Source organism: Fukomys damarensis, unplaced genomic scaffold (genome assembly GCF_012274545.1).
Source record: "Fukomys damarensis isolate Sample0158 unplaced genomic scaffold, DMR_v1.0_HiC HiC_scaffold_18, whole genome shotgun sequence".
NCBI classification, from domain to species: Eukaryota; Metazoa; Chordata; class Mammalia; order Rodentia; family Bathyergidae; genus Fukomys; species Fukomys damarensis.
Genome location: NW_022900930.1, coordinates 21108756 through 21134471, shown reverse-complemented (window position 1 = coordinate 21134471; position 25716 = coordinate 21108756). Strand labels below are relative to the sequence as shown.

The window sequence follows — 25716 nt, the reverse complement described above, 5'->3', positions numbered from 1 at the left end:
ACGGATTTAAATGCTGATCAAACTAAAAACAACTAAGTGAAAAGAGAATTATATTCTTTTCTTTCCATATATTGAATCTTTTTTTAAAAATTCACTACAAAATACTAAAAGAATTGAAATTCAAAATATCTTAGCAATGAAAATGGAGGTATCTGTGTGTGAAAATAAAAACCTGGGGTGGCAATAGAAAGCACACTAGTTGGTTAGAAGTACTGTTGGTATTGCATTTAGGCAAAGGAGAAAGAAACTGAAGGAAAAACAAAAAAAGGTTTTAAGACACTCTCTTCCCCAGGCCCTACAGCTGTGTCTCTAAGCCAAGAAGCTAACCACGCTGGAGAGATAGTCTGCAGCAGGAGAAGTGGTGGCTCGTTATGTCTTTGTAGCCATTTGCTATAACCTTAAGGGCACATGAGCACAGATGTCAACTGGGAAGATAAGCCTCAAACTCAACGAATGAAGGAATGAAAGAGACTGAAGCATTTTTTTTCTCCCTACATTTCAGAATAGTTTGTAGTGTTTGAGATAGTGTCAGTTAAATTAGCTAGAAATATTGGGGGATTTTAGTGCAAAGATTTGGGATAAGTTAAGGAGAAATGTATAAACTTAGAAACACGGCCTAGTAAAGACTTAAGTGGTGCCATTTGGTGTTCCTGGCCAGTACAATTTTCATAACAGCTGATGTCATACAGACTGTTGGCCTCGTGAAAGTCATCATTATTTTTTTTACCCAGACTTCTAATTGAGTACTTAAAAATCCATATAAAAGGTCTCCTTTGGTCATAGATCCTTAAGAAACACTAAAATTTATGGATTCTTAGGAAAAAAAGCACAAATCCATATGCATATAAAATTCTGCATAAACTTTAGGGTTTCATAGACACACTAAAGTGCATCCTTAATCTAAAGTTGAGAAGTTGTAGCCAACACCAAATAAAAAGACAGCTTTCTTGTTCATATTTTTTATTTTCATTAGCTTTTAATTTTTATTTCATTTTTCGTTTCATTAGCTTTTCTCTTGTTGTTTAAACATAGTATGCAATACTTTTTCTTTTACTATTTATATATTTAAAGTCTTTAGAATTAAGGTGAGGGATTTAGCTCAGTGGCACCATGCCTGCCTTGCAAGTGCAAGGACCTGAGTTTGACCCCTGGTACAAAAATTTTTTTCTAGAATTAACCAACAGAAATATTAGTTACCCAAACATAAAATATTTTAATAGGAACACATCCTTTATATTAGTAAATATTTATAATAATTTCAGGTTTTATGGGAGATAAAGCTACATTTTTGGGGAGGTACTGGGAATCAAACTCGGGACCTTGCACTTACGAGGCAGGTGGCAGAACCACTGAGCTAAATTCTCGGCTCTAAAGCTACAATACTACAAAACTACAGTAGTTATAGTTTAACACATTAAAATTTTTCTGCAAGCCCAAGTGGAATTGAGGTATAAATAATCTTTAGGTAGAATTAGTGGAATGTGTTATCATAATGAACTTTTACTCTGATAGTTTCTATATAAAATAAATCTTTTTGAGTTTTGCTGATGCTAAGTGAAAATTCTGTTAAATCATGTTAGTCAAACAAAGGACTTGAGTTATCAGCTCAAGTATGACTTTTTCCCCTTTAAAATTAGAAGGACAAATGTAATGATTGTGGCTCTTAAAACATCAATGTGTTTATACCTTTTGGCTTGAAATGTGTCAAAAGCTAGAGCATGCTCTTTCTAAAATCATCACGATCATAGGTGATATGATCATGAATTTGATTTTACAGCTCTGTGCCTGAGAATGATCTGCATACATTCATTCATTTGTTCTTCCAAAGAGAATTCAGAACTCTTCCACACTTCCCTCAGTACCGCCAGACAACTTTGAGTCTGTGTGTGTGTGTGTGTGTGTGTGTATGTGTGTCTGTGTAACAAGTGAAATGCCCTTTAAACTCTTCCACTTCCCTCAGTACCGCCAGACAACTTTCAGTCTGTGTGTGTGTGTGTGTGTGTGTGTATGTGTGTCTGTGTAACAAGTGAAATGCCCTTTGTTAAGTTACATCAAACTTTAATTTTATAACTAAAACTATGAGATTCAGTGGTTGGTCACCCACAGACACTTTGAACTATCGTGCTATAGAGATGTCAATTACTGTTTAGACTACATACTTGGAATCCTTTTACTTGACCCTGATCTACGTATTAATGGATTAGCCTCTAGACACTAGAAGACTGAGAATCATCTCATACATGGTCAGAGCAAAGTGTGAGAAGCAAAATAAAATGTGAACAAAGGAGGGAAGAATTATTTTCTCACTTGATAAAATATCTAGGGTAGGTTTGTATAATAATTGGGCTTTACTTCCCATCTGTAGCGCTCCTATGATGACCTCCCTCCTTTTTGACAGCCTTTTCTAAGAGGATAGGAAGAAGTGACAAAAAATGCCGCATGTGTACTAAGAAATGAAGTTTTCTGACCTCAAACGATTATAGAGGAGGAGGAACAGCAGAACAAAATTGGGCCAAGTGCATCCTCCCTCCTTCCTGGGAATTTCAGTTATGCAATTCTGAATGTCCCATTCAGGTAGTTATGGGTTAAGTATCCAAATGTAAGAAATCAGAGAATGTCATAGAAATACACACATAACTTGAAATAAGGATAAGGCCAAAACTAAAAGAGGAAAGAGATAATTATGTATCATCTAAATTGAGGGGGGGGGAGAGAGAGAGAGAGAGAGAGAGAGAGAGAGAGGGAGGGGGGGGAGGAGGGGGAGGAAGGCACCTATCTGGTCATTCCCTAGCTTGCTGACATCATGGCTGTACTGCTTGCATTTCAGTCATGAAAGATCTTTCTACAGCCTCTTTGTTTTTTTTTTACTTTTCCTTTTTGGCACTGGGAATGGAACCCAGGACCTTGCCCTTGCTGTGAGCTACATCCCTGGCCCTACAGTATCTTAATACTAAAACTACAGAATATTAATACAAAATTTCTTTTTAACCAGCAGCCTTGACCTTGACAGCCATGCAGTCCCTACCACAGATCAAGGTCATAGATGATCTAAAATAGGCAGGCACTATGCCAAGCTTCTTATTCAAACTTCATAGCAACTCTCTGAGATGAATGTTATTATTGGTCCTATAGATGACAAAACAGGTCAGGGAGAGTGAATAACAGATGAAGGCTGCTATGTTAAGAGCACCACAAAAGACTTGACTGATGTTTAGATGTTCTCTTTGCAGTTTTTCTCAATCCACTCCCAGAGTGTCCTCCTCCCCGCTGCTAAGTCAAGGTCACGTGTTTCGATCTTATCTTACGGTTGCCCCCATCAGCAGCATTTGAACAGTTAGCCATATCAACTGCTCCATGAATTTTCCTCCCTTGGCTTTAGCATGCTGAATTTTCCTAGATTTCTTCCTCCCTTGGAGGACACTCTTTAAACTTTCTAGCCATTTCTTCCTTTAATGTTAAGACTTGCTTGAGCTCAATTCTTGGACTTCTTTTTTTCTCCATACTCACTCGCTGGTGGCCTCAGCCTCATGGTTACAAAAGCATTCATAAGCTTTTTATCTCCACTCTAGAGTTAATTTCTCTTGGACAAGAAACTCTCATCCAGCTGCACGCTCTGCTTCTCCTCGTGTAGGTCTAAGGGACTTCTTAAACTCAGCATGTGTCCAATATTCCTCTGCTCCTCCCTCTAGCCCTCCTCACCCACAGCGGTTGGGTATCAGGTGATGGCGATTCCATTCTTCCCACTGAAGTCAACCTGCCTCCTCCCTTCACGTCCCACGTGCGGTCTTCCAGGAGCCCTGTTGGCTTGCCTTTCAAAATACATTCACACATTTGGATTTCTCACCATCTCTTTTGCTTCCACCTTGCTTTAAGCCACAATCATTTCTTACCTAAGTTATTGTAATAGTTTCTTGGCTGGGCTGCTGGCCCTCCTCCTTGCCCTACTCTAGGGAGTTCTCACTTGAGCTGCTAGAATGATTTAGTTAAAATGCAAGTCAAACAATAGTGCACAAGCTTAAATCGCTCATGGTGACACCCCAAATATAAACAAAATTAAAAGCTAAATAAAAGAGTGAAAAATTTCCAATTATCTAGATCTTTTGCTAAAAGAGATGTAGGGAGGGAGAGGAAGGGGAGCAGAAGAAGATAAAACAAGAACCCATTTATGCCAAGGGCTGCAAGTTTTGGAAGTTTTGCATGAAACTCATATATGTTATGTAGAAAAATTAAAAGAAGAAGAATTTGAAGAGAAAAATTTTATGTTCCATTGTTATTTGCTGCCCCTCAAAATGGAACACTAGGCATACAAGGATTGATATGTTATGTACATGTCCCTACCCCCACGATGAATGTAATCATTATGTACTGCAAATGTGTACTAATAAAAATAGAAATTGAAAATTATATAAAATTAGAAACCCCAAAAATAACAGTGGCTGCCTCAAAATCCTTCAATGATTCTAATTTTTATTGAATAAAAAAGCCATGGTCCTGCAGTGGTTTACAAGGACTCTCTTCAGGCTTCTGTTCCTTCTGATTTTGCCTCCTATTTATTACTCTGTGCCTCACTTCCTGTCCTTCACGCTGGCTTCCAGCATGTTTCAGCCCGAAAGCCTTTACATTAGATGTTCCCTTTGTCCTAGTATTCTTCCACCTTCAAAGCTGTCCTCTTTTCATTGTGGTCTGTTTGACCGTCCTGTTTAACATGGCAGGTGCTTCTGACATCTCTACTTAGCACTGCTTAATTTTGTTTTCATAATCCCTTGCTAATGTATTTTGCTTAAAGGTTTATCAATGTTCAATCCTCCATACACATACCAGATTTTAAGTATTGATGGCTTCAAATCCAGCTCTAACTAAACTTTGACACCCAGTAGGCCCCCAATAAATATTTGTTGAATGAAAAATGTGACAGGATCTTAACGCTTAACTTTCATATCATGCTAATATCCAGGGAATTGTGTACCTAAGCTATCTCTGGTTAGCTTGGAGGGTGACAAAACCACATGAAAGGAAAACAGAAAGTGTTCCCCCCCACAAAACTCTGACTCCAATTCCTAGAGCTGTAAAACAAAACAAACAAAATAAAAACTTCTGTTTTCAAAAATAATAAAATCATTTTGATATTATTTTGTGGAGAAATTTTGAAGTGGAATAAATCTCTCTTTTAAAGATACAGTGAATATCAGCAGAATAGTACTGTGAGAGTTTTATATATGTGGAAGTATTTACATTCTCAAAGTCTGGGTAATAAAGGCTGCTTGATACACTTTCTAACATGACAAAGAGATCACATTTCAGTGAAAATTAATATCGTACCACAGCGGATTAACACTGCTTGAAATTAAGGTAAATGTCTCCTGCTAAAGCAAATTATAACGGACAAGTATTTTAAGAGGTTTTGTGAATTTGAATAAACTAAATCTAGCTACAGAAAGGTCTGACGTGAAAAACATCTCTTTGAAACCTGAAAATACTTTACATATTGGAATGGTTTCCACGGTCTCAAATGATAACTGATTCGTCAGTGATTTCTAATAAATATCTGGAAGGGAGAAACTTTGAAAGCATTTCTAATGAAAGATTTATGTGTGTGTTTAAATTAAAAAATGCCCAGATGTTTACTTATTGTTTTAGTCAGGTTTTAAATTGTAAGGCAGTTTCTTTCTCCTTTCCCTCCCTGCTTGGAAGTTCACAAAGCATTCGGTTATATAAGAAGCCCAAACCAAAGGAGTTAGGGACTCTACAATACACGTGTAAGAAGAGAATGGAAAGTGTAATGTATCACCGGGCAGTCTGAGGACTGAGAGGTCGCAGCAGCTGCAGATTTTTGTCTCTCCTGCTGAAGAGGTATCTTTGTAGTCTCTGAAGAAAGCTCAGGTAGCTGTTTGTGGCTTTCAGGATCTTGTCCTGAAAGAGGAGCTATCTGAATGGAAAGAGATGCTGTGTGTACCTCAGGGACTGGGTTAGGGGGTGGTGAGCAAGGTTTTTTGAGAAATGAAGGAACTTCAACAGGGTTAGAAAACTGTGGAACATGAAAGGGGATGGTGCTTCTCGGATCCTGGTTATGGGTTAGTTTTAAGGTGGAAATTCTCTGCGTTTGAGAATCTCGCATGTAGTTCTCTTGTAGAAATGGGGTATTGATGTCAGCAAATGGTGCAGGACTTGTGCTGGAAGCTCCCGGGAGTGGATTAGTAATTTTTTGTGTATATGACACAGTTGTGTTGGATTCTTCAGAATATATAATTGTCGGGTTAGAATCATCATTAGTGTGCATAGTTCCTGGAAGAGGCTTTTTGTTAGTAAACAATTCTGTACACGAGGGAGTTTTTGTGTTTGTTTCGGATGAGTCTAAAATGTCACCCTGTGTGTGATTGGTTATCAAGCAGCTACAAAAGCTCTCCTTCCAGGAGGGAGGAAGGGGTGCCTACATGGCCAAGAGCATCCAGAAAAAGAAATAATGTTGAAGGAAAAACAAAGAGAAAGTTACAGTTAGTCATGAAAGCAACCAGTGTCTGCCCTGCTCTTAAAGGTAAAGCTACATTCTATCTTTTTGTTATGCATTTTGTTGGCTGGATTGAATAATAATTTTTACTCCCATTACAATGCATTTTAATTTATTGTCAAAAGTTGCCCTGGGGGAAATAAATTTTGTTTTTAAAGAATCCATTATCAAGTTTGCCTTCATCTACATTCTGAAAATTTTAATAAAATTGAACTATTTATTAAATACATAATGCATTGCTGACCTTATAACTTTGAAATCCCAAAACATCAGCAGTAAGCTTATTAAGAATTAGAATACATCCTAAACATTATGTTAGAGGCTGACCTACTTTTATGAACTTACTCAGGAAAAAAAACCAAACCAAAACCAAACACTGCCCATATAACACCTGTTTTGAACTTAAAACTTGTTTTCTATGTTGTCTAGCAAAAAAGTCGAGCAAAAAAGCAACTACAAAAGCAAAAGCATAGTAAAAATAAAATAGGAAAGAGATTTCTAAGAAAGAGTTTTCAGAGCAGTAATCTAGTAACAATGTTTTCAAAGCAAAGTAGACTGAGAGAGTGCAGGATTACCTGAGTTGGAGATTTTTTTTCTTGTAGGTTCGGTCGAACACTTCTGAAACCTTTTGCTGCAAGAGAGGAATATGTAGCATCTCCATTCAGTTCTTGGATTCGATCATTGTAAGATCTCCACGCTTTTGTTAAGAGAAAACAAATTGGATACAAAAATATCTGCATTCACTCAAACACCTTTTAAAGAAAATGGATTTCTATTTCAAAACTCAAGCTGCTTTTCCTAGAATTTTAATTTACTATACAATTAACAGATAATTTAAGTTTAATGTAGGAACATTGTGGCTACACGTGTCAAAAAATCCTCACGACAAATGTCAGAGTTACTTAGAATATCTTTTGTGTACCTGAGTCTGGGGACTGAGAATCACGCCCTGAAAGAAAAAAATATGTTGATATTAATCCCAGGATGAAACACATGAATTATTCAGTAAAAATATTTGCAAAGAACCACATATTCTCTACAGACATTATCTCAGTTTTAAAACTCTGGGTACATTAAATGTAATGAAACATTTGTGCATTAGTTTTAACTTGAATGGGAATATTATCTATTTAAAAATAATGATAGTACATAATTAACACATATATCAAACATTAATTTTCCTCTAATAATATTGCAGCTATATCATTTTAAGCCTATTGTTGTCCAAGATGGATACACAAATTTCTGAATATCAAATTAAAGGATCACAAAGGTTCTGGTTTGTAAACTCTAGTTAGCTTTCATAGTATTAAATCAAATCACCAGATCCTTAGCTGGTAAAAGTCCTGCTATGACTGACTATATTTAACTTCTGTGTGAGACAGAGAAGAATCTTCTTAGTTTTTTTTAAACTTTAAAAAGTGGCAATTGTATCTAACTAATATGTGACTTTTTTTAGACTGTGTTCTTCCTATTGTCATTTAAAAGTGTCTTTTTATTAAAAAATGAGAGAGCTGTTACAACTGATTCCATTTTCCTTCAGCTTGCAAGGTGTGAAGAATAAACTTTAGTAGTAATAAATAGTTTTTGATAATGCAGATGGAAATTGATGCAATAATACACATATATTTATTAACAATTTTATTGGAATCATACATTCCAGAAACTTTTATATGCACATTTGAGGTAATCAAGTACGCATTTTGAGATTATCATTTTGTTTTACTTGGTTCTGTTAGAGCTCACTAAGAATCATAAAGTCGATCTTGGAAAGATATTAAGGGGTCAGTTAGCTTAACCTGCTATCTTGTTTCTGGATTTCTTCTACATGTTCCTTAGGACCATTATTAAATTGATGTTATTTCAATGACTCCTTCTAATGTTTTCCTTCTTATGTTTTGAACATGATTATTTCGAAATCTAAGCATATGAATTTGGAATGATAAAAATGGGCTGAGAAATGCAAGTGTTTGCTTTTTAGATAAAATATTTGAGACAAAATTTTTTCCAAATTAATGGAAAAAAATAAATCAGCTAAAAGTACTTTAGAATGACTCCAGGTCATGAGTTAGATAAAACTAATAAAGTTCATTCTGTATCACACTCAATCACTTAACTTCAACAAATGAAAATTAGAGTAAAAAAATAAGTACACATAATAAAAATAACTGAAGAACTACAAGTGAAATGTTTACTAGACCCTACTTCTAGGCTTTGATGGAGGCTGAACTGATTGAAAGGCATAATTTAATTAATCTAAAGGGTGTGAAAACATAAAGTTATCAAACATAGCTTAGCAATACAGAACAATCTTTAGAATTCTGCTTTGGGGCACTTGGGGAGAGAGAGTAACCACTAGAGTGTAGCACATTGGACAAAAAACAAATTTGGGGGCTCAGGCAAAGGGCAACACAATGGGAAAGAGCATTAGTAATAATTGTAGTTTATGCTATAATTGTTTGAGAATAGAGAGTTTACTTTTTATTTGACAAAATACAGGATTTAAAAAAAAGGGCAGGTATGTGCAGGCTGTAGACCAAACAGGAGCCAAAACACCTGAGGCAGGGAGGGTGTGGGTGTCATTAGGAAGAAGGTCTAATGAGCTGGTCTGAAGGACAGTTAGAATAAACTTCCTCCAACACATAGTTTGTAGAGGGCCAGTTGTTTCTGCACACTGGTGACCACACTGGAGATTATGGTGGTAGAATCAGAGGGCAAACCCTCTAGGCTACAGGAAACACAAGATATTAATAGTGCTGCGCTTTACTCAAAGGCCTTGCTAGCAAAGTTGACAGGATTGTAGAATTAAAAGAAAGGAGAAGAGAGAAAACTGGCCATGGAGTAAAACTTCAGGATGCAGCAATACTCTGAAGAAGCATATGTTGGTGATTTGTCTTTTAAGCCATTGGTTCTTTAAAAATATTGAAGTACACATTTCTTTAAAATAAATCCAGTTGTAGATACAGTACTTGAAACACTCAGCTCTGACTTGCTATTTTAGTATAGCCTTCAGAAGCACTGGAAGATAACTTCCCACAGGGATACCATTCACCACTGCCCTATTTTAATTTTATCGTGGCAAGGACAGTTCCGAAAGGAGGACATATGTGGTTTGAAGAAGATAACAAAGTATCCTGGGTCAATATATCAAGGAAAGAGAGTATAGGTTATAAAAAAAAAAAGTCTAGTGGTAAATGTTTTGGCAAATGCATGGGAAAAATGGTGTTTCCCCCAAACTTGAACATTATTGATCATTTACTTAAGAAACAGCCAAGATGTTAAGGATCAGAACCCTTAATTCCTCGTGTTATTTAGTAGATATCATTGTTTACCTGAAAAGTTAAGAGTAAGAAAATGAGACAGGTTCATTATTCTCCAGTTTTGCATCAGAAAATAAATAAGGTCTCGTGAGAATTAGAAAGTGGTAATGCTCTTCACTGGCACAAGGAGCGTGCCCTATCCTGAGGACATTCCTGGTGAGGGGTGAGGTGTTGGAATGCACATTCTAGAATATCCTTCCCAGCTCTGTGATTCTAACATTATGGTTTGTATGTGGTGGTGTTGGGGATACGCAACAGTTTCATCATGATCTCTGCTCTCATGTTTTATTTAAATCCTTTGAACTAATACACTATATTGACACTATCACCTACATTTTTCTTGGAATGGTTATTTTTATAATCAGAGAGACGGGAAAATGACAAATTATATTTATTTCTTAGCCAAAGTACAAATGTTTTCTCAGATGGCCAAGTGTGTTTGGTGAAGTGAAGTGTACTTTGTTTTTCTATTTTTGATTGTTTTGGTTCTAACATAGGTTTAAAACACCAGTGTGTGCTATAGTGAACTATCCAGTGGGACTTCATATCTTGTGAAAGGAAAAGAGAAGATGGATTGACATGGGGGACAAACAGTTGATGACTCACAGACTTTATGATCTGCAAGGAGGAGGGAGGCCGGAATCTCGTGGGAGCAGTCTAACTTTTATGTAAGGGCTGTTGCATTTCAACAATACTGAATGCAATAAATATTTATTAATTCTCTTTTGATTCTCATAAAGACATTATCAAATGAATTCCCATGAAAGCTAGTATAGAATTTGATTGTGCGTAAAATAAGTTGATTTCTTTCTTCAAAATATAATTAAAATTTATTTGAAAAAGACCTCACATGTCTAATTGATATTAAAAGGGTCTATTTTCAAAATTCAGGGGACTTTATTCTCTAAAAAATCTTACTCATAGTGATTTAAGATTTAAATCATCCCAAAGCCATTAAATACTCTTACTACTGAAGATTATTTCATATTCGTGAAGTAATAAACTTTTTCTACTGTTTTGATTCAGAAGCATTACACCTTTTGTGATAAGTTGAATAATATGAAATTGTTTATATTCTCTTTTGACTTTCCAAAATGTCAATCTTGAGTCAGTCTAATACCATTTTTTTGACAGTTGCTTTTATAAATAACAAATTGGCATTGTTGAAGCAGTGTGCCATTGCCTAGAGATACATCAGTGGTCCATGTACGAGATTTTTCTTAATTAGAAGGTCAGTGATATTCATATATTGGCATGCAACTCCATGATGGCCTTGGTGTTTATTTTCTTCTCTTCATTTTAATTTTCCTGAGGTATCCAGTATTTTCCCTGAGGTATCCAGGAAATGCCTAATTTCTCTGAGGTATCTGAAGTTTAAGCACTATCTACATTCATATGCATAAGTACAAATATATCCAGAGAGACTTTTTAAACAAAGACTTTTTTAAACAAATGCATTGCAATGCAATTTACATTTTAAAAATTTTTATTTTGGGTACCAGGGATCGAATTTAGGACCTTGCGCTTGTAAGGCAGGCAGCGGCACACTGAACTAAATCCCCAGCTTCCCAACTTGCATTTTTAAAATTTAATAATTAAGGGAGCCTCTTGGCCTGATATTTCAAGTTGGACCCTGAAATCCGCTTATGGAGTGGAGGTGGTGGGTGGAAATGGAATTCTCCATATGAAACTTGGTTTTTCCTTAACAAAGCTGGGCATATAGAATCAAGTACATTAAAGCCAAGGACGACCTCAATATATAACCAACTGCTAAAATGTAGGTGTATAAAACACTGATATGAACAGTGAGAATTAAAGTTACTTAACTACTCTTCAATGTTTTCCCATTTCTGTTCCAAATTAGCCTTCTAAATAAAACCAAGGAAACCTCAAACTCCAACTAACAAGCCAACAATGAAAGGAACCAACCAAAAAACCAGTCTTCCAATGGTCTGGATACCCTTGAGGGCCTATCACAGGGTTTTCCTGGCTTTGCTTAGCTCTTCCTTAGCAGAAGCCTCCTCCTAATGCAGACTGTGCTTGCAGCCTTGGTTAAATCATTACAGACTTGTATTATGAAGAGACCCACCTTGGTAGATATGAAGTGTCATCCCTTCCCTTCCCTTCCCTTCTAGGATATATTTTTATCATATTAATTTTAATTGGCCAAGATATTGATGAATTAGAAGCGCTTTTGCTGATTGGACCACAGGAAAGTGAAATTCCTTTTCAAAACTGCTATCTCATTATTCTTTTTTTTTTGTAATTTTTTGTGAAGAAGCAACCTCCTTAAGATTCATTTTCCAGCAATTCTCTCTCTTTGACTCTGGGTCTCCCAAAAAACATAGGAGTTATCTTAATGGAATATTATATTACTTTATTTCATGAGATCATACAAATTTAAATAGTTATTCATACTTGCAGTAACTCAATATATTTTTGGTAAATGAATATTGTTTTTAATTAGATTTTTAAATGTTTTCTACTAGATATCAGTTTCCTTTGGCTTTTTATTTTTAGAACCAAAACAGAAGAGATAGAGGCTATTTTAGGGATAAGAAAAATAACAACTTGTCAAAGGATATTTACAGCCACTATACTCATCTGAACAAAATATTATGGAAAGAGAGAGAGAGATATTTCAGGTAAAGCCATTCAAGTGTGACATTCTGTGAGTTAGTGATATTATACCTGCAGCCAATAGGTTTGGAGAACTTTGAACTCTCTTCACAGATGTTAACGTAACAGACATGGCAGCACGTTTGCGAGCACACCCACCGCTATCTGGAAGCAAAAAAATGTGATAGCAGAGGCCAAGGCAACAGAGAAAGCACATGCAGTCGCATGCATTTTAAGTGAAATGTGACAGACATTCATGAGAAAGATGAACAGTCAGAATTAGTGATCATGGAGTACATCTGCAAATTTCATAGCCATCTCCAGACTAGAAGAGACAAAACAAAACAGGAGTCTGTTTCAGAAATAGATGCCATTGGTTTAGAAAAAGGACAAAATCTTTTATATTTGACATTCAGTATTTTTGTTTTTTGAGATAGGATCTTGCTATGTAGTCCAGGCCAGGGTTGAACTTGTTATATCACTCGAGTTGATTTATGATCCTCCTGCCTCCAAATCCTGAATTTTGGGATTACAGGCGTGTAACACCAGGCCTGGTTCCCACTGATTTTTTTTTTTTTTTTTTGAGACAGAGTCTCACTATGTATTTGAGACTGAACTGGAACTCACTATGTAGCTCAGGCTGGTCTCAAACTCACAGCGATCCTCCTGCCTCAGCCTCCCGGGTGCTGGGATTACAGGCATGCACTACCACACTCGGCTCCATTTTTAAAATAAATTAAAACACAGGCACAGAAGTGAATCGTATTTATGTCATTTACATTCAACACCTTCTCAGTCTATAAGCACTTTAGCTAGCTTTTGTTTTATTTTGTTTTTTGAGCCAGGGTCTCACTATGTCATTGAGACTGACCTGAAACTCACGATGTAACCCAGGTTGGTCTTGAACTCACAGTGATCCTCCTGCCTCAGCCTCCCAAGTGCTGGGATTACAGGCATGCACCACCACACCCGGCTTGTAGCTAGCTTTTGAAGTTTTGGATTACATATATTCCTGGGTTAAAAGCTGTAGTGTAATATACTTTTGTATTAATTATTTAGGTTATCCTCCTGCCAGCCTCCCAAGTGCTGGGATTACAGGCATGCACCACCACACCCGGCTTGTAGCTAGCTTTTGAAGTTTTGGATTACATATATTCCTGGGTTAAAAGCTGTAGTGTAATATACTTTTGTATTAATTATTTAGGTTGTATGGTATTTTAGCTATTATGATTCCTGAAGATAGTTTGAATAATTTTTGAAATAAAAGTTATTGGGTAAAGCATTTGCCTAGCATATGTGAAGACTTGGGTTTGATTCTCAGTACCTAAAAATAGTTATTAATTACATAAGCTTGATATGTTTTGTAATTTATAAGGAAACACATAACACTATGGAAATTCTATGTTAATCAATATTTATGGAGATTATTAACCTAGCTGAAATCAGAGACAGCATTGAAATACACAGACTATAATTTTGAATTGATTTATATTGCATTTTCTAGGTTTAAATAATATGTGTATCATGATCTGTACTGTATTTGCACTTAAACACAAGAGTTAAGTAAATTAATTGCAAATACATCAGCTATTTTATGTGGTATGGGAAGACAAGTCTCTTAAAATTAAAAAATTAATGTCAATTTATAAATATATTCCATTCCATGCCACATTCCTTTGTAATATAGCATGTGCAATAAATACTTTTCCTCATTCCTGTCATTTTGCTCATTAAGTCAAAATAACTCAAATTGCTTTTGAAGGTTATGACAAAAAACAATGTAAACCCATAGACAACATGATCACCACATATTGACACATGCTGCTTATTTCTTCTTTATTTCGTAGGGAAAAGTATTTAATCTGTTTAATTAACCATAAGAGAACTGTGATTAGTAAAGATACATGGAAATATGATTTGAATTAATTATTGGTAGAAGTCATGATTAATAATGTCCTCAAAAGTGATGAAATTATTTTAATGTAAAATGTATATTAAAACATACATTAAAAATGACAATTTCTTACTATCCAAAATAATTCAAAAGAATATAATCTGAAGAAACATTAAATTAAAATAAGCCAAGTGGATAAAAATCTGTAACAGAGAATTAAAACAGAAAGATACAAATGGCAGAAACTTACATTGGCATTATCTTTCAGAGAGGCATCAAAAGCATTTTAACAAACTTGACAAGGCAAAAATAGCTATGAGATGCAAACGTGTCTGCTAAAATGGAGACAATGTTACTGAATATAGACTATCTGGTAGGTACTGACTGGTGTAAAAGTGTTGGTAATCAAGGGTATTGAAAGCGAAAACTGACATCACTCTGAGTGATTTTATTTTCCTATTATTTTAATTCTGAATATCTGAAAACAAGCGGAGAACAAAAGAGAAATCTTCACAATGTATGGATCCAGGGTCACTGGTTAAATTCACTAAGTAATTATTAAGTGGTTAAGTTGTTTGTACCTAAATACTTAAGAAATAAAATTTCTAGGTATCTCATTTGCCTTAGATCATAAAAAAAAACCACTGAAGCATTTATCACTATAAACCAAGAAAGTCTGCTAATATTTGGGCTAAACAATGTATGTAACTTTAGGGCCGGAAATTTAGCTCGGTGATTTTGCCCCCTGCCTTGCTAGCGCAAGGACCCGAGTTCAATCCTGATACAAAAAATAAAAACAATTTATGTGTTTTAGCCAGCTGCAAGATCTAGATCAAGAAAATGCAAAATGTTTCTGTTAACATCAATTAAAGAGATTATTTCAAAAAATTGTGTTTTTGTGAAGTTGGAGAAACAGAGAATGTATTAAATTCTGTTTCCACTTATGTAAGAATTGATACTCTCTGGTGCCTTTCATTCTTCAGTCCATGGTCAAGAACTTTCAGGCTGGACTCATCTTTGTACTCATTCATGACCTGCAGCCTTTGTGGGTCCCCATTTTACCTACCTGCAGGGTCCCTGGAAGTTGTTTTCATTGCTAGAAAATACATATATAGGTAAACCATATTGTCTGAATTATTGGATGTCCTTTCTTTTTCTTCAATAACTATGTCTTTTGCCTTAGAAAATAATGGATCACAAGATCTAGGAGATATAACACATTTTGTATATTTTACTATCCCTGGCTAGTTTCTTATGTAATTGATTAAAAGCAAAGATAAGGTTTAAAATAATTTTTTAAAAGCTTAGCGACTGACAAATGGAAATTCACAATTGTAACACTTTAGTGATTGAGAGGTGGATAATGAGGCCAATTCTATTAATTAGTTGCCTAGTAACTAATTCCTAATTCATTTTTTAAAACACAGCAACAATACTTCCATTTCCTAAAACAGTAGATGTATCTGTCTGTCTAGTTGTTTAAAGTGGTATGCTTGTATAGCAACATTATAGTATTACTTTGAAATTTTAAAGTGTTTCAGTGACTTCTACTCAATTTTTGCATAGGTTTGAATATATCTCACATATACATGTAAATTCATCCAAATAGGCAAAATAATCCTATACAAATCAGCATTTTATTCAGAGCAAAGTTCATTCCTTATAAATGAGAGGATGTTTGGGAAGGTTATATTCATGTTTTTCCAGAGACCTAAACATATTTAAATTATTTTATGTTTACTTTGTTATTAGTGATTGAATTATTTGAATAGGAAGATCAATTATTCAATATATCACACAAGGATACAGCGTATTTTGTATAATCATACGTGTATATGCATACCTGTAATAACAGGGTTATAATAATAGGAAAATTAATAACATATTTAAAGTGTCTTTTTCATTTGCTCTAGAGTCATCATTTCTCTTGATTTCTAAGCCTCCCTCACCTTGCCTGTTGTTCTACATCCTCAGAAGTCAGTCAACAGAGCATTCCCTGAGGCCAGTTGGAGTAGGTTTCTGCTGAAGTATTGTCATAGAAAGATGGATATGGGGCCAGGGATTTAGCTCGGTGGTGCTGCCACCTGCCTAGTTGGATCCTCAGTACAAAAAAAAGAAAAAGAAAGGTGGATATGGCACATTTGTACACTTGATCTAGGGATTACATGTTCTCACCAGTAGGATGTTAACCCTTCCTCTAGGCACTTTGATAATAAGAGGCAGCAAAAAGACAATGGGCTTTTTGTGACATAGTATCCCAAGCCATGATTTTGTTTGTGACTTGGGTGATAGGCTAAGACAATTTTCCAGCAATTACTTGCAGGTGGAAAATGTAATATGTAAAAACAAGTGACACAATTTCAACGATAAAGTTCTTTTGCTGAATTATTGTACATAAGAAAACCATATATACAATTTGAGAGGGTAGGGAATGAAGGAAAAATCATGAACTGAAGTATTTCTATTATGGAAACATTTATACTTTCTATGTATATAGCATTATCAACAATATTTTTATAATTAAAATGTATATAATACAGACTTCAGAGGCATTGATGTTAAGCTATTTAGAGATACTGTTTTCACATCTAAAATTAAAATGCTTATGACTTTATGTGTATTGTGGCTATGAGTTAATTAAGCAGGTTTTCAATGAAGCTTTGGCATTCTATCCACTGACTTTTTCAACATAAAGGATTTATAGAGTGGGAAAATTTAAACATTTTCACCAGAGCAACTTGACTTTGAACTTATTTTCAGTGAGAGATTTCAAATGCATGTATAAAATTCCTAACATTTATAGGAGGCAGTTACAAAATATAATTAGAGATAAGGGTAGTAAGATTAGGCAAGAGAACAAAACATTCTTCCTTTGAGGGCTACAGACCAGAGCACAAAGACAATGAAATAAAGTAATGATTCTAGGTTTTATATCTAATCAGACAGTATCACATTTAGAATCAGCAAAGTGCTAAACTAATGATTCAGGGCCAAGATAATTTTTAGAGAGTAAAGATAAAGAATTTAAAACTAACAGAGACAGCATACCTGTATTCATTTTGACCTTGGGGAGTTTGTTAGTAAAGTCTTCAGTTTTCCTGTAGAAAAAGAATGATGCATAATTTGTTCACTAGCATGTGGATCAAAATATTGTGAAAGTGTCTTTTTGTTTTTGATGTACCTGTAACAATGCTACATTACTGTTAATCTTATTTGAACCAAGGTTTAATAAGGTGGGCAAAATTTATAATTCTTTTTTTTTTGTTTTGGTATGAGGCATCAAACTCGGGTCCTTGTGCTTGCAAGACAGGCAGCGGAACCACTGAGCTAAATCCCTGGCCCCAAAATTTATAATTCTGTTTAAGTTAAATTTCATTTATTCTTGGTCCCCTGGTCATAGACTTATATTTTTGTTTAATGGTGACCATTTAATGGATACAAATGGAGAAGAGATTTCAATTTTAGAAGTTTAATCTCTCCCATCCAAGTACTAACCAGGCCCGACCCTGCTTAGCTTCCGAGATCAGATGAGATCGGGCGCGTTCAGGGTGGTATGGCCAGAGACTAAAAATTTAATTTATCTTACAAACATTTATAGGAATTTTTTTGTTCTTTAAACCTGAGAGGATCATGGGTTGTTAAGTATAACATTCCAGTGTGAACCAGTTTTCACAGCCCAATTAACTTTAGAAAATGATCAGTGAAAACTTTATTATAATAGTTTAACTGTTATAAAAGTTTGTTATGAAGTTTAACTCTTATTTTTCAGTGTATACAAATAAACAAGCATGTTTCTGCTTTTATCATTTTGTTTATTTCCAGAATATGTCATATTTCTTTCTATACACTGGACTGGACAGCCTAATACTGCTGGAAAAGAAAGGTTGCCAAAGGGCCTAGGGAGGAAGGCAGGGGTCGGCACAGGAGCTTTGAGAATGTTCCTTCAAGGGTATTTATTTTAATCTCTCAGTAGCAAAACTCCTAATATGTTAACCTTAAATGGACAAAATAAATGGAAAAGTTGCCTCAGGGGATGTCTGTGACCAGGGCTGAGGCAACTTCTAAAACAAGAAGGGCTAAACAATCTCCAGAAAATGAAGATTGAAAGGATGTTTTCAACTTTTACTTGATCACTCCCTTGGAACTAGGCAACACTTCATGTTTATAATGGGTTTAGATTTTAAAACTAAATGACAAAGACAGTATTTGGGCTGGAATAATATTGACAAAGAAAATGCCAAACACAGAAAGAAGTCTAACTTTCAGAACACAAAACCTGCTTTAATAGTGTTTCATACCAAGTTAGCAGATTAATGATCAACACTTATTGTTTGAGTCCAAAGTGCAGATATTTACAAAATGTCTGACACTCAAAAAGTAACACAGGATTAAGGAGAACAAAGAAAGGCATCACAAATCCTTGAGCTTTCTGTCCTTAAAGTGGTGTATCCTGTTACTTATAAATGTAATTTGTGAGGTTTTTAAAAACTGCATTGTTTTACATGTCAAAATGTGAAATGACTAACTTCCTAATCAGGCAAGACATTTTCCAAGTTGTTAAAAGAAGAGACTTGGTGATTGAACTTTCAAGAACTTGAAACCAATAGGCTTCTTGGGTAACAAATAAAAATGCACCATTCTATTTCCCTTATTTATAAAAAAGTCATTAACAAATTCATGATTGAGAACTCTTTAACAATTTTTTTTTATGTTTTGTTACCAGGAATTGAACTCAGGCCCTTGTGCTTGTGAGGCAGGCGGCAAAACCACTGAGCCAAATCCTTGGCCCAAATATACTGCTTTTGAATTTATTTAGATACACCTTTTTTTTTTTTGTACCAGGGATCAAACTCGGGACCTTGCACTTGCAAGGCAGGGGAGAGAACCACTGAGTTAAATCCTGGGCCCTTTTTAACAATTTAAACTAAAGTGAATCTAATCTCTTCTGTTCTGAAAAAGTGTCTTTGATTATACTTACGTTGTTAGCCCTAGTTATTCTGGAAAGCATCAAATTCCTAGAGGGTTTGCATCTACTGGAAGAAAATAGTATTTCAAGTATTGTCTTATACTGGAATGGAACCAGGGTCAAGATTATGAAGACTGATCATAAAATACAGACTACCCTGAACCACAGAAGATGGTCCACAGGGCATTACATTAGAGTGAGAAAATGACTTTCAATTTTTGTGTGGGGCCCAGTTTACTTATATTGAGTTCTTGTGAAAGTTTTATATGAAAGGCAACTTTGTATGTATTCTAATTTGTGGAGAGCAATGGATTTATTTTACTTAAGAGCCAGAGAAACTTTGTTCCCAATATGCATGTGTCAATAGTGTATAATGGTTATTCATGCTTGGGCAACAACACGACTTCATGTTCACAGTCCTTTAATTCTATCCGAATTTCTTTCAATTCCCAGACACCTCATTGTAGGGCAGAAAAACCTTTTAGTAGAACAGAAAAGCTTTTCTTCTGGATGTGCTTGACAGAATAGACTGGACAGTTTAACTTTTGAATGGGGACCTAAAAGGTTTGATTGTTCATGTGAGGGCACCGACACGACTTTGTCTTATGAGTCTGCTTGAGTCAAGCCTCCCCTCTGAAGAGGAGCAGAAGTAAGATACTTTCCCCAGTTTTGATCAAGCATTCTGAATAAATCATTTTATTTTTGTAGACCTGAATTTAACACCAAGGCCATCTATGAAACTAGAGGAAATAAATTTTTATTCCGTTAATGGGAGAGAATTGCTCTAAAAGGTTTTCCATGGAATATTTTTGATTCAATAAATCACTATGAGTATTTGAGATTAATCTATTCTGTTTTCCAGGTAGATTTTCTTTCTTTTTTTAATTTTAAATTGAATTTCTTGGTACATTCTAGGTAGACAGTACAGTTACATTCATTACTGGGATAAATAAATTTTTATTCCGTTAATGGGAGAGAATTGCTCTAAAAGGTTTTCCATGGAATATTTTTGATTCAATAAATCACTATGAGTATTTGAGATTAATCTATTCTGTTTTCCAGGTAGATTTTCTTTCTTTTTTTAATTTTAAATTGAATTTCTTGGTACATTCTAGGTAGACAGTACAGTTACATTCATTACTGGGATCTTGTACCTTTACATGCCAGGTTTTGGTTCTCATTTTTTCCCCTTGTCCCCACCTCCCTTTACCCCCTCCTCCCCTCCCCACCTTCAAACACTTTAATTCCATTTTTACATTTTCTCATAGTTTTTTTTTTTTCCTTTTACCTTATTCCCCCTTCCCTATCCTTCTCACTGTCCCTACACCTTTGGTCCTTTTCTTCCTATTTCACATTGCTAATTGCCCCATTAGGATCTTGAGTACTATTTTAGTTTTTCACACTAGAGAAACTATTCAGTATTTACACATGTGTGACTTATTTATTTCACTTAGGAGTATATCCTCAAAATGTACCCATTTACTTATGAATGAATCTACTTTCTCATTCTTTATGGCTGAGTAGTATCCATTTTATAGAAAAACCACATCTTCTTTATCCAGTTTCCAACTGATGGGCAGATGGGCTGTTTCCATATCACAGTGATATATGCACACCCATGTTTGTAGTGGCACAGTTTGTAATAGCTAAAACTAGATTTTCTTTCTTCATTAAGCAAATACTTCATTTGGCCGAGCCCCGCCCCCCCATCAGAGGGACCATAAGGAGACAGGCCTAAGGAAATAGTTGAATCAAATACTTGCTTCTGCTTCAGTCAAAGCTACTGAATCTAACTAAGCGAAAATGGCAGTAAGAGGTTGGGATGATTAGCACTTTATAGATTCTTCCAGGGCCAGGGATTTAGCTTGGTGGTTCTGCCGCCTGCCTTTCAAGCGCAAGGACCCAAGTTCGATCTCTGGTACAAAAACAAAAATCAAAAACAGAAACAAAAAAAATCCTTCCCATTACATTTGACAGCTTCTAACCCAAAGTGGTGGTAGGAAGCACAGAAATGCCAGTAAAGTGTCACACAATGAATCCTGGTACATATTGCCAAGTGGTAACATCCTGCTGGAAGCCATTCCTGCCCAGTTCATGAAGTGAAAGTCCTCTTCTTCCTACCACTATACAGAGAAGTGTAGTTCCTATTTTGAGGGGGGCATCTTTGAAGAACTCTCTTTTTAAAGCATGCTTTTAAATATCCCAACTTTTAATTTTTAAGTCTTCTATTTTAATTTTTATATTTTGATGTCACAAATCATCTGATTTTTACCTAGTTTAAATTGCATATTTCATACTTAGAATTCAAGTAGAGGCAAATGCTGAATGTTCTGATAGGAACAGAAAATTATAATTTTATGTGTATTTTATTTTGTAAGTTCCAACCCTGAAAGAAATCTTAGGGCACTCACCTCACTTTTGAGGTTAGCTACTTGAGGACAAGAGAAATGATTGTGCCAACATGCAATAGTGACAAGCTGATGTTCAAAAGCAGGCAGGCTCTCTTGACCTTAGCGGAGAACATGCATCTTCCTTTAAAGCATATTAAAATATTTTCACTCAAGCCCACCCCCTCAAAACATAGCTGGAAAGTGCTTAACTGAAGGCTGAATCATATGACATAGGGCTTAGAGTAAGAACAAAATATCAGAACTGTGCTTGAAGGTTGAACTGCTGGATGAATAAAACTGGGGCTGCTAACATAGGACCATATATTTATTCTTCTAAGATTAAAGGGAAATAATAGTTGCTTGTGACAAGGATTCTTTTTGCCCAGTTACTGCACAAGTCCAAATGGAAGGAATAATTCTGGTTTCCTAAGCCCAGACCAGAAACTATTGCTATTTTTTTTTCTTAAAACCTTAGAATTTTAAGAACCATACCTGTCTTAAGGTGTTTTCATAGAAATATTATTTTTTGAAATTACTACAGTTAAATAATCTTGCTTACTGTTAGTTAAGAAACAGACATAGCCTGGGCCCCGATCTACCGTGGGAAGGAGAGCCATGCCTTCTGCCTCCCAGAGCTGCCATCGCTCCAGGGCCAGGAAGGTAGCCATGTGGGTGCCCCTGAACCCTCATAACTCCCCTTACGACTACCCACCCCCATGCACTCTCAGACCTCCTGATTGTGCCAGTCTTTGGACCCACCCTGCAGAGGCAGAGGTGGTCATAAAGGGTATTTTTCTGAGTTCCCAACTTTGAACATCTTTAAAGAAAGGGCGTGGGAATCTTGTAGTAGGATGGTGTGGAGTTCAACCATTCAGAAGGCTGGGGAACTCAATCTGGGCCTTGCAGCCTGAGGTCAGTCTGCATCATGGGGTTCAGCCATCAGCTAACTAAGATCAGGGGTCTTGAGCCCTAGCTCTGTCTGAGCCATTAAATGGTAAATATACTATATTGGAAAGTTTCTTCATTGCAGACATGTTCTGGACTGCTTCTCGATTTCAGTTTAATTCAAATGGTTTAAGGGTGATAGACTAGTGACTGCCACAGGTGGTCAGTTTCCAAGTTGTGCTTGATCATAATGTGTTGCTGATTGTATCAGTTGGGATAAAGGATTGTGGTTGATTTGATGAGCTGTTTTCTCTGATGTTATGAAGATGAGAATGTCTGTGGGTCCTTAGAGACTCAGAAGCTAGGGCGCAACTATATCAGGAAAATTTGGGTGATAACCCAGAGATTAAACCAAGGACAGCCCAACACAAAAATAAAAATGAGAAAACACTTAAGCAAGACACAAAGACAGACCTCTAGTTTACTAATGGCAAATAGTAGGGCAAATGAGGATGAAAAGGCCAATAGTGAACCACCAGGACACCCTGAACTCAAAGCACAGGAAGTAACAAAACAGATCAATCAGGCTCTAGAAAAATTCAAAACAGAAATAATTTTCCAGATAATCATAGAGATGGTGAGCAAAATGAAAGTCGTGATTCCAGACTCTAGAGCAGAAACTGACAAAAAAATAGATGAGCTCAGGACCACAATAAAAGCCATGAAGGCCCAGCATAAGAAAGAAATGGAAAAAATAAATACCCAACATAGGAAAAAAATGGAATCCATAAAACAGATTCAAACAGATATCCAGGAGATTAAACACTCCATTGAAAGTGTACATAACAGAATAAAAGAATGAAAAGATAGGCTCTCAAATAGAGAAGATAAGATTGCAGTCAGTGACCATGAAAAGAGAGGTCTCTTAAAAACAGTAGGGGTCATGAGAAATCAATCGAACTGCAAAATTCTCTTTCAAAATGGATCGGGAAATAAGACACTTCCACGACAAAGAACACTTGAGAAACTACATGAATACCAAACCAGCACTACAAGCAATTCTAAACAAGATCCTAGAAAAAGACAATGAAGGCAACAACACCATGAGGCTCAACAGAGCAAATCAAATAGGCAAGGCAAGAAACTAAAAGGAGAAGGTGAAAAAGTAAAAACAGTCAACAAAAGGCCAATAACATGACAATAATAAGTCAGTACATATCAGTTATAACCAGCAATGTCAATGGCCTCAACTCACCAATCAAGAGAAATAGACTGGCAAAATGGAATAAGAAGCCAAATCCAGCAATACAAGAAACACACCTAGTGCAAAAAGAAGCCCATATACTGAAAGTGAAAGGATGGAAAACAATTCTCCATGTGACAGGAGCCCAGAAAAAAGCAGGGGTAGCAATCTTATTTGCAGACAAAGTAAATTTCAAACCAAAACTGATTCCAGTATTACTGATGTAGGACAGTACTGTATCATATCTCTGTGAATGTAAAATATCTTGTACCTGCTTTATGATATGTAGTAGTGACTGTGCTTTATCAGAGCTATTTTTAAAGATATTACTCCAGAATGTTCTCTTTCCAGATGATGATTAAGATGCTAATGAAAAAATGGTGCCAGGTACCACAACAGCAACAGAACTTTGCTGTTATCTGGATATTATTCTTTTCTTTGTTTGTCTTTTTAATGGAATGTGCTGAATGTCTATAATTTTGTTCAGATGACTGCAGAACCTGGAGAAGCTGTTCCTGCTATTGATGCATAACATACTGCTATTATTGGTCTTTTTATATAAATATAAATATATATATATACATATATATATAAAATTTACTGTGTTGAGTTGGCATTGTACAGAAATTGATAGCCATATTGGTCTAGAAATGTTAATTTTTAAATTTTTTTTTTCCATTTGTACAAGGGTAACACACAGTATTAACTATGTAAGGTCATATCTATGTGGGTTTGATTACAGAAACTAATAAAGTATTCTCTAAATAATGAAAAAAATAAGATAAGACTACAAGAGCAAGAAGCAATTTAAATATGTTCAGGGACCATTTTCATCTTCAGAATTAAGGATTATTTTAATGTTACATCATTGCCTTTTCTCTTTTACTTTCCTTTTTAGTTTTTCTTTAGGATTCCCTATTTTTAATGTTCATACAGAGATTTCTTTAACCGAAATACTGAACAGTTTCTCTGGTGTGAAACACTATAATAGTGCACAGAGTCCTAATGAGATAACTAATAATGTAAAATAGTAAGTAAAGGGCTAAAGCTATAGGGAAAGTGGGAAGGGTGGGGGAAAGGTAATAAGGGAGAGGAAAAAAATATGAGAAATCGAAAAAATGGAAATAAAATGTTTGTAAATGGGGAGGGGAGGAGGGGGTAAAGGGAGGGCAGGGACAAAGGGGAAAAAATGAGAACCAAGACCTCTCATGTAAAGGTACAAGATCCCAATAATGAATGTAACTGTATTGTATACCTAGATTGTACCAATAAACTCAATTAAAAAAAAGAAACAGACATATTTTTCTTCTGATGTAGTGCACCTGTATCCTGAACACCTGAAAAAATATTTATATAGCTTAACACTGCCAAAGTTTATTGTACATTGCCCATATTATTGTAATTGTGTGTTTATACATGTCTCAGGCATGTAATTGTGAAACTGCACTTGCTATGTAGAATTTGAATTTTAGACAGGAGTGTAGTCAAAAATTTGCTCCAATTTGGTGTTTAAGTATTAAATTTTAAATTTACATTTTTACAGTGTTTATCCAGACTGAAACTGTACCTTAAATTACTTCATGCACAACTTTATGAAAGTTGACTTATTTTAGGAGTTCCAAGTAAGGAAATAATGCACCAGTGGGCGAAAATACTTTCTTTGGAGAAATGTTGAATTTATTAAATTTTGAATCTTTTGATATTTTTGTTTAACAGCTGATATTGGACAGATATCTTCTATTTTTACTGATATTTACTTCTGATACCAGAAATGCAATATTATTGGTCAATAGTAAGACACTACTTCTCTTTTAGAGTGCAAGAATGGGTTCGCTTGATTTTAGCAAGGAATTTTGCAAAACTTCATCATAGAGTAAATGTAAAAGTGTCAGGT

The 25716-nt window shown here is 35.4% G+C and overlaps 1 protein-coding gene across 6 annotated transcripts in view; it reads right to left on the bottom strand.

Moving 5' to 3' along the window:
- Sorbs2 (sorbin and SH3 domain containing 2) overlaps positions 1–25716 on the bottom strand; it is a 209765-nt gene that overhangs the window by 76923 nt on the left and 107126 nt on the right. For 2 of the 6 annotated variants that reach the window (XM_010619774.3, XM_010619775.3), the window contains exons 1-5: positions 17387–17411; positions 15405–15434; positions 12517–12609; positions 7428–7454; positions 7081–7202 (exon numbers count right to left, since the gene is read on the bottom strand). In XM_010619774.3, the coding sequence (XP_010618076.1) occupies positions 7081–7202; positions 7428–7454; positions 12517–12609; positions 15405–15434; positions 17387–17396 (282 nt within the window). In that variant the 5' untranslated portion in view covers positions 17397–17411. Of the gene's footprint in view, positions 1–5788; positions 6428–7080; positions 7203–7427; positions 7455–12516; positions 12610–15404; positions 15435–17386; positions 17437–25716 lie in introns of those variants that run through there. The other 4 variants (XM_033765408.1, XM_033765407.1, XM_019206848.2 and 1 more) reach the window with 3 other exon arrangements.